Here is a 9,984-nt window from a genome sequence, read left to right on the forward strand (position 1 = left end):
GCGGAGGTTGCGGTGAGCCGAGATCGCGCCATTGCCCTCCAGCCTGGGTAACATGAGCGAAACTCCGTCTCAAAAAAAAAAAGACATCGGGATATACACATTTTAAAAAGATAAAAAGAAAATGCTTTTAATGACAGTAGTTAATCTTGGATAGTAGGAATAAGTGGCTTATTCTACTTTACACTATTATTTTCACATCTCTGATAATGAGCCTGTATTGTTTTAATAATAAAAAAAAATTTCAGCAAAAAAATCTTTTAATAAATATTAAGTAACTTTTTTATAGGTTCAATGTATTTTGTATCCATGTTCAGTAACCACCCACTTACTATATCTTTGAAAAACTTTAAAAATCCATTAAGTTGTGAAATCTCTTCTAAGACAGTCATTTAGAATGCATTATTGCTCTCTAACAGCTTCTTAATGAGAACATTTGGCTCTCAAGATTCTTGGTCTGCAAGGAAAAAATAGTAACTGGAGAGAGGATGAAGGGTAGAGAACTTTACGGTATGTAGAGATGTTCCTTTGTAAGATGCCTCATTTTCTACAACTTGGAATCGATACTTGAAGACCACTTCATTGGAAGACTAGCTTCTCCAGTAAAGTTTCATATATGTAAAACATCTAGACTTGAACCATAGCCCATTTTCTTTAAAAATGGTTTTTGCCATTCTTACTCCAAAGTAATTAGATAATAAGCAATACGATCAAACACAAAATTATATTAGTTCTGTCTTTTTTTTTTTTAAGACGGATTTTTACTCTGTCACCCAGGATGGAACGCAGTGGTGTGATTTCAGCTCACCACAGCCTCCGCCTCCCATGTTCCAGCAATTCTCCTGCCTCAGCCTCCCGAGTAACACCAGGCTAATTTTTGTACTTTTAGTAGAGGTGGGGTTTCACCATGTTGGTTAGGCTGGTCTCAAACTCCTGACCTCATGATCCACCCACTTCGGCCTCCCAAAATGCTGAGATTACAGGCATGAGCCATCGCACCCGGCCCTCTGCTTTTTAAAAATATTAAAGGTAGTTCAACAACTCAATAACGCCTGTTAGCCAGTTATTTAAATATCCAAACATAATATTCCACCCTTACCTTCCACAGATTATCATTCCTTCTCCTAGTTCATGTTCATATAAGGCAGTCCCCAAATGTTAGTCAATATGCTTAAGATGCCTGGATTTAAAATGCTCTCCAGGAGAATATTAAATATAAAAAAGATGTTTAATGGATCAAGATCTCCCAATTCACAGTTCTATGATTTAGCCTCAGCTGGATCTAAAGAGGTGGGAAAAGTAGAAAGTACACTGGCCCTGGATTCTAATTCTATCTCTGCTACTCATTAGCTTTGTTGCCTTAGGAATTTGATTTAACCTTGCTGGATCTGCTAGCCACATCTAAAAAATGGGGGTAAAATTAGACTACTTAATTAAGTTTCTACAAACTCTTTAAAAAATGATTCTAGGTTCATAATTCCACAGTCTTCCCAAATACCTTCATTTCCTAATTCTCAGCAGTAATAAATCTTTCCCTGAATTAACCTTTCAGGTATCAACAATGTATGAAAGTGTGGACAAATTTTTATACTTCCATTTAAAAAATACATAATGTCCATAAGATTTATTCTATGTTATTTTCGTAAATCCTATTAGATTTTTTTAATAACTATACTGTAACATATCTAAGAGCCCCAGTTAAAAATAAAGATTACTCAACATATATTACACTTATAGGCACATGACTTATTGTGCAGTAACTGCCAGGCAGTTAGCAATGGAAAACACTTCATTCCCTGACACCAACCAGAAAATTAAAGGCCAGGGGAGTTTCCTTTTTATAATGTATAAAACAAAAGAGAAAATTGTATATCAAGTGTCTCTACATAAAATTAGATAAAATGAAGTATCATTTCAGTTTTAAAATCCTAAGGAAAAGCATTTAAGTCTGAGCATTCTGTAACTAAGCTGCATTATCTTTTAGAATTGCACCAAACCATACATATAATGGTAATTCAACTTCACAAACATTTTGAGTAAGTTAAATGACATCTATTAAATCTTCCTTAATGCTTAAGGCACATATAATGACATTTCAATGTTTATAAAAAGTTGATTTTTACAAACAGAAAAATGGCTTCACCTGAAGCTTTTCATACCTGATAAGCTGCTTCTTAAATTTGAATAAAGGTCAACTTCCTAGAGTGACACATAGTACTCAATACATCTTTATTTCTGATTCTTTGAAGCAAACATTTCACATACAATACAAAAAAGTACAGCTGATGTTTTAAAAGGCTAAACTTACTATTTTGGACACATTGCTTCTACCTAAAAATCTGTAAAATCATCTTTAAACACCAACTTTCATTTTAAATACTACACCCTCAATATATTCTACAACAATCAGGGGTTAGGTTAGCCTTGAGGTTTAAAAAAAAAGTATGGCCAGGCGCAGTGGCTCATGCCTGTAATCCCAGTACTTTGGGAGGCCGAGGCAGGTGGATCATGAGGTCAAGAGTTAGGGACCAGCCTGGCCAACATGGTGAAACCCCACCTCTACTAAATATATGCAAAAATTAGCCAGGCATGGTGGGGGTGCCTGCAGTCCCACTTACTCAGGAAGCTGAGGTAGGCGAGTTGCTTGAACCCAGGAGGCAGAGGTTGCAGTTAGGTGAGATCGTGCCACTGCAATACAGCCTGGGCAACAGAGCAGTACTCCATCTCAAAAAAAAAAAAACATATTTTGAGTAGAATATTCCAGAAGATAAAATTAGGTTTATAAAAAAAATATATATAAAAAAAAAAAAAAAAAGGTATGAAATTTACTGAGGTCCTCTTTTCAGCATCTTAAAAGCCACAGCCAATTATGCCTAGATTATTTTTTATTTTTTAAATTAGTATTACTTTTAATTGACAAACCATAATAGTGTGTCTGTATGTGTGTGTGTGTATATATATATATTTTTTGAGACAGAGTTTTGCTCTTGTTGCCCATGCTGGAGTGCAAAGGCACAATCTCAGCTCACAGTAACCTCCACCTCCCGAGTTCAAGTGATTCTCCTGCCTCAGCCTCCCAAGTAGCTGGGATTAAAGGCATATGCCACCACACCCAGCTCATTTTGCATTTTTATAGATATGGGATTTCTCCATGTTGGCCAGGCTGATATAAAGCTCCTGATCTCAGGTGATCCACCTGCCTCGGTCTCCCAAAGTGCTGAGATTACAGGCACGAGCCACCATGGCCGGCGTCATAATTGTATATATTTATGGAGTACAATGAGATGTTCTGATATATGTTTACAGTGTGGAATGACTAAATCAAGCTAATTAACACATCCATTACATCATTTTTTGGTGACTTATTTTTCTTAACAGAAGCTACTCACACCACTACAATTTTAAAAAGAATAGTCTAATGATAAGATAATAGGGGGCCTGGAGCATAGCTCACACCAGTAATCCCAACACTTTGGGAGACCAAGATGGGCGGACCACTTGAGACCAGGAGTTAGAGACCAGCCTGGACAACACAGTGAAACCCCATCTCTACTAAAAATACAAAAATTAACTGGGCATGGTGGCAAGCACCTGTAGTCCCAAATACTTGGGAGGCTGAGGCACCAGAATAGCTTGAACCCGTGAGGCAGAGGTCGCAGAGAGTCAAGATCACACCACCGCACCCCAGCCTCGGCAACAAATCGGGACTCTGTCTCAAAAAAGAAAAAAAAAGATAATAGTGGAGCCACTGGTTCACTTTGAGTTCAACAGCTTTGCAGAAGTTTTGTTGTTGTTAAGTATAATGATCCAATGGGGGGGCAGGGGGAAACACTTGATGTGATTACTTTCCACAATCCATAAATCCACTACTGCGGCCCACATTTGGATAGATACAGTGATTCAAAGTGAAAAATGATTCCAGCTAAGTCCCTTCTCAATATTTTTCAAGCCATTGTTCCTGCATTAAATGGGTACACTCAATTACAAATAATAACAACAGTTACCATTTACCTGTCCCCTTCCGTGGGCAGGTATGAGTGCTGGTCACTTAACATCTTTCATGTCATTTAATCCCTAGAGCAACTCTGCAAGAAACATATCATTACCTCCATTTAATAGATGGGAAAGTAAGGACTCACAGAGGTTATAATAAGGCTGCTAAGTAGCAGAGCCAGATTCCAAATCCAGGGTTGTCTGACTTCAAAGGTCATGCTCATTAAGCTACACTGTCTACTGAAAACAGTAGCAAGAAAATTAGCAAGAAGTTTCTCAAAGATTTGCTCAACTTTTTAGATTTCCCATACATAACTAAACCTCAATAACAATGTTGTCAAAGTAACAGGATTTACAAGATGACTCCAATTCTCATCTCAAGGGGATGAGAAAATTTAGTTAACTGAGCACACCTTCACTCAAGCTTATGCCTCATCTTTTCCATATTATATAAAAGTTCTAGACAGTTGTGATGGCTCAAGCTTATAATCCCAGAACGCTGGGAGGTCAAGGCAGGAAGACTGCTTGAGGACAGTAGCTCAAAACCAGCCGTGGCAACAAAGCAAAGGCCCATCTCTATAAAAAATAAAAATAAAAATAAATAAATAGGCCAGGTGCGGTGGCTCATGCCTGTAATCCCAGCACTTTGGGAGGCCGAGATGGGTGGATCACCTGAGGTCAGGAGTTCGAGACCAGCCTGGCCAACATGGTAACACGTCAACTCTATTTAAAAAAAATAAATAAATATATAAATTGCCAGCCATGGTGGTGGCATGTGCCTGTAGTTCCAGCTACTTGGGAGGCTGAGGCAAGGAGGACCACATGAACGCAGGAGTTGGAGGCTGCAGTGAACTATGACTACACCACTGCACTCCCATCTGAGCGAAAGCACAAGACCCTGTCTTCAAAAAAAAGAAGAGAAAAAAATTCTAATATAAATATGTAACTCAAAGTTCATTTTTCCTCATTAATTTTAGTGGTATTACGCCAGGCATGGTGGCTCATGCCTGTAATCCCAGCACTTTGGGAGGTGGAGGCAGGAGGACTGCTTGAGCCCAGAAGTTCAAGGCTGGCCTGGGCAACATAGGAAGATCTCATCTCTACCAGGGGAAAAAATTAAAAAATAAAAAATAAAAGATTTAGTGGTATTAGATACAGTTTCCACTCTCCTATTCCTGTGGAAAGATAATCATTCCAAGCACAAAAAATCGTATTACAATAGGTGGCTCACGCCTGTAATCTCAGCACTTTGGGAGGCGGAGGCATGCTGATCACATGACATCAGGAGTTTGAGATCAGTCTGAGGAACACAGCAAAAACCCATCTCTACTAAAAGTACAGAAATTAGCCGGGTGTGGTGGAAGGTGTCTGTAATCTCTGTAATCCCAGCTATTCAGGAGGCTGAGGCAGAAAAACAGCTTGAACCTGGGAGGTGGAGGTTGCAGTGAGCTGAGATCTTGCCACTGCACTCCAGCCTGGGCGACAAAGTGAGACTCCATTTCGAGAAAAAAAAATTAGAAATAATAATACAAAAGGAGCCAAACAACAAGCAGGTAAATTTTCCTTATACACATCACTCTTCAAAGGACGCTGGGGGTTTCTGCTAATCTCTTTTTCTCCAAGACTTACTCACTCCTGTTGCTTTATTATTGCAAGGACTAAGAATCACAAGTTATCTATTTTCGTAAACATGAAAGCTGTGCTTGAATCATTCTTGTGTAACCTAACCAGTCGGACAGCTAGTCTGTTACGGTTTCAACAGTCATCAAAAAGGTGTATGAACTGCTGCCACCTCTCTTTACAAAAGTTATAAAACTCCCCTGGCGCGTATGAGCCCGTATCAGCTAAAACTGAGTCACAGCAACTCCGGGCTCTAAAGATCGAGGAGAAATCTTTCACTTCTGTATCTTTCTCAAACAGGAATAATTATCTTTCTACTCAATCACTGCTGAATAAACACCACATTCTATGTAAGTCCTCAGTGCAATTTTCCTTCCAGACACCCATTCCCTGCGCCTGCTAAGCTATGTTCCTGCCCAGTACCTTCCTTTCTCTTCAAGAGAACACCACCATCGAAAGACCAACCCCCGCTTTTGCAGGTTAGTTAACTTTATGCTTACTGCAGATCCATCTTTTTTTTCCCCCGCATAGCACAATATGTGACATTTGGATAGCAAGATCCATTTTAACTACTTGCTTAAGACAATTAACTCTTAGCTTAATAAATACTATGTATTGTGGGCTAGCTGGAGCTCAGCAATCAGCTCAGTCTCCGTGCCTGGGAGACGGGTGAAAACAAATAATTAGATGGGGCGAGCTGCCCACAGAATTCAGGAAGGCGCCCACACTGGTCTCCCGCTTTCACAATGGGGCTATTGGTCCCAAGTGGCAACTTAAAAGAGGCTCTTAATTCGTAGGCTTTCTCATAGGGCTGACAGACTTGCCAAATCCCACCCTTTGGGAAAGTGACAGACTGGACTTAACTCTTTGACTGCCCCTACTGGGCAAACCCGAGGGAAACCCCAACAGCTTTTAAAAAGTGACGAGCCCAATTTAACCCTTTCCGAGTCCCCGCGGTGTTGAGGACACAGCCCCTGGAAAATGTCTGCACAGACTTAACCCTTCTGCTGCCGATCTCAGTGCTACACCCCGCGCAGCCAACACGCGGGAAATTCCAAATCCTGGCTCTCGGGAGGTGACAGGCCCAGCTTCGCACGCCCCCCGCCATCAGTCCCATCGCGCCGGAGGGAGCCCCAACTCAGGCCTCCGGGAGGCGCCGGGCCGGACTCCCGGCTGCGGAGCCCGGGGTGAGTGAGTGGGCAGGCGCTCACCGCGATGACATTGACGAAGGTGGTCTTGCCGGAGTACTGCAGACCCACGAGCGTCAGCTCCATCTCCTCCTTCCAGAAGAGCGAACGGAACCAGTCCAGCAGGCGGGAGATGAGCGCCAGCATGATGGCGGTCGGGAGTGAGGATGGACGGGAGGACGGACGAGCGGCAGCGTCGACGACTTCCACACGAGCGGGCCTCCGCCCGGAACCCCCCCCAACGGCTCCTCGGGGCCCCGGCACGACACGGGCGGACACCGGCGGGCGGCAGCTGCCAGAGCCAGGAAGCCGAGCGGGTCATATGACTCGCCCTACCCCCCACGCCCGTCCCGGCGCTGCCGTCGGCGCCCACGGCAAGAGCGGCGCGACCTGTCTGTCCAGCCCCGCCCGCCGCTGGCGGCGCCACCTGGTGGTCACGCCCCGCAGCACAGCGTATCCGCGAACTGCCTTGCAGCTTTCTCTCCGTTCGTTCATTCGTCATTCATCCACTTATTCATTCGTTCATTCATTTTTTTCTATAATAGTTTATTAACAATCTACTCTGTAGGAATACTTCAAGACTCTGGAAGAGTCAGCGTGAAATAAAAATTCCTGTCCTACATTTTTGGTAATATCAAAAGATGGTGTTAACTTAAAAATCATACAATTTATAAATTTAGAAAGGAGAGCTTTATTCTTAAGAAGGGGAATATAACCTGCAGGCGGGAAGCGCAGCTTCAGGCAAAAAAAAAAAAAAGAAAAGTAAGCACTTTGAGGGAAGGGTGCAACAAGAATTTATGTTGAAAGGTTGGCCAAGTAAACATATTTAACTTATGGATGGAGCTATAAATATGTATGAAGATGGTTGTAACACACACATAGTGAACAAATCTGTATGTTACATATGACCTGTGTTGATTTAGGGGTGGTGACTTAACATTTAAATGTATTATAATCAGGCAGGGTGCAACTCCTGACCTCAGGTGATCCACCTGCCTCAGCCTCCCAAAGTGCCTGTAATTCCAGCACTTTGGCAGGCCGAGGCAGGCAGATCACCTGAGGTCAGGAGTTCAAGACCAGCCTGGCCAACATGGTGAAGCCCTATCTTTACTAAAAATACAAAATTAGAGCATGGTGGCACGCACCTGTATCCCAGCTACTCGGGAAGCTGAGGTAGAAGAATCATATGAACCCAGGAGGCAAGGTTGCCGTGAGCCAAGATGGCACCACTGCACTCCAACCTGGGTGATAGAGTGAGACCCTGTCTCAAAAATAAATAAATAAAATAAAATAAAAGTATTATAATTAGGCCCTCCACATCAAAAGGTGAAGCAGGGATGAGAAAGATATTCAAGTTCTTGGCCTCTGTAAAACCAGCCAGAACCAACACATGGTTAGTTGTCTCTTAACAGGTGAAAGTTACAGAAATTAGTCTCTTGTCTAATTAAAACTATAGTTAGGCTTGTGGAATAAGAGGTCAGCTAGCCTGCATCCGGCAGAGTTATAATTGTTTTAATTGTGTTTATCTCCAGGCCTGTGCTGGTTTAGCTGATAGAGAAAGGAAAACCTTGCAGTTATTTAGCCCTTGTCTGGCATGACCTTAGGTCCTGTTTATACTTTGCTATCTTATTTGCTCTCACAAAGAGTCTGTTCTGTTAGTCTTATGATCTCTGTTTTAACATTAATGTTGGTCATTTGTTGTTTCTAAAGCACATAAGGGAGGAGGTATAACCAGCCATGACTGACTTGCCATCTGGTCCAGGGCAGGAACTCAGTTTTTGAGATTTTCCTAGGGTCTCTGTCCAGGAAGGGTCTGTTTAGTCAGTTGGGGTTGGGGCTTAGCTTTTTTTGTTTATTTGATTCTGAGACAGAGTCTAGCACAACTGCCCAGGCTGGAGTGCAACAGCAGGATCATAGCTCATTTCAGCCTCGAATTCCTGGGTTCAAGCCGTCCTCCTACTTTGGTCTCTCAATGTATTGGGAGGTGTGAGCCACCACGCCCAGGCTAGGATATTTTCTGTTTCCTTTGGAGACAGAGTCTTGCTCTGTCGCCAGGCTGGAGTGCAGTGACGCGATCTTGGCTCACTGCAACCTCCGCCTCTCAGATTCAAGTGATTCTCCTGCCTCAGCCTCCCGGGTAGCTGGGACTTCAGGCAGTCACCACCACACCCAGCTAATTTTTGTATTTTTAGTAGAGTTAGCGTTTCACCATGTTGGCCAGGATGGTCTCAATCTCCTGACCTTGTGATCCACCCGCCTCAACCTCCCATAGTGCTGGGATTATAGGTGTGAACCACCACACCCGCCCCAGGATTTTATTTTTAGTTTACAATGGGAAGCAACAAGTGTCTGTCAATGGGAAACTGATTAACTAGGATGCATCCCCAAAAAGGAATAGCCTCCCCCCGCCCCCGCAAAAAAAGGTTATCTGTAAACTGATAAGGAACGATGCTGATCAGGAAATATTTTCAAAAAACAAAAAATCAAGGTTCATGGCTGGGCACCATTGCTCACACCTGTAGTCTCAGCACTTTGCGTGGGCAGATCACTTGAGGCCAGGAATTCAAGATCAGCCTGGCTAACATGACAAAACCCTGTCTCTACTAAAATTCCAAGAATTAGCCAGGCATCGTGGTGCCTGCCAGCTACTCATGAAGCTGAGGCAGAAGAATCCCTGGAACCCAGGAGGCAGAGGTTGCAATGAGCTGAGATTGCACCACTGCATTCCACCCTGGGTGACAGATTAAGACTCTGTTTCAAAAAAAAAAAAAAAATCAGATTTCAGATTGCGTACATAATAATATTTGGAATGTAAGATGACAAAATAATAACGCATGTGCTTATACATATATAAGCCTTTGTGTGTAATATTTGCATAAAGAAATACTGGGAAACTGATAAAAATGGTTTCCTCTGGGGGTAGGGAAAGCTGGATGTCTGGTGGTACAAACGGAAATGAGGCTTCTCCAGATAACTTTTATACCACTTTGAGTTTTCTGTTTATCTTTTTTTTTTTTGAGACGGAGTTTCGCTCTTGTTACCAAGGCTGGAGTGCAATGGCACGATCTCTGCTCACGGCAACCTCCGCCTCCTGGGTTCAGGCAATTCTCCTGCCTCAGCCTCCTGAGTAGCTGGGATTACAGGCACGCGCCACTATGCCCAGCTAATTTTTTGTATTTTTAGTAGA

General features: G+C 42.6%; 1 protein-coding gene across 1 annotated transcript in view; it reads right to left on the bottom strand.

Annotated features, from left to right (window-relative positions):
- Positions 1-7,168, bottom strand: part of ARL8B (ADP ribosylation factor like GTPase 8B) — a 53,931-nt gene extending 46,763 nt beyond the window's left edge. Inside the window, exon 1 of the mRNA XM_017512627.2 lies at positions 6,822-7,168. Within this exon, the coding sequence (XP_017368116.2) occupies positions 6,822-6,944 (123 nt within the window). The 5' untranslated portion in view covers positions 6,945-7,168. The remainder of the gene's footprint in view (positions 1-6,821) is intronic.
- Between the last annotated feature and the right edge of the window lie 2,816 nt (positions 7,169-9,984).

This window comes from Cebus imitator, unplaced genomic scaffold, assembly GCF_001604975.1.
Source record: "Cebus imitator isolate Cc_AM_T3 unplaced genomic scaffold, Cebus_imitator-1.0 Scaffold474, whole genome shotgun sequence".
NCBI lineage: Eukaryota > Metazoa > Chordata > Mammalia > Primates > Cebidae > Cebus > Cebus imitator.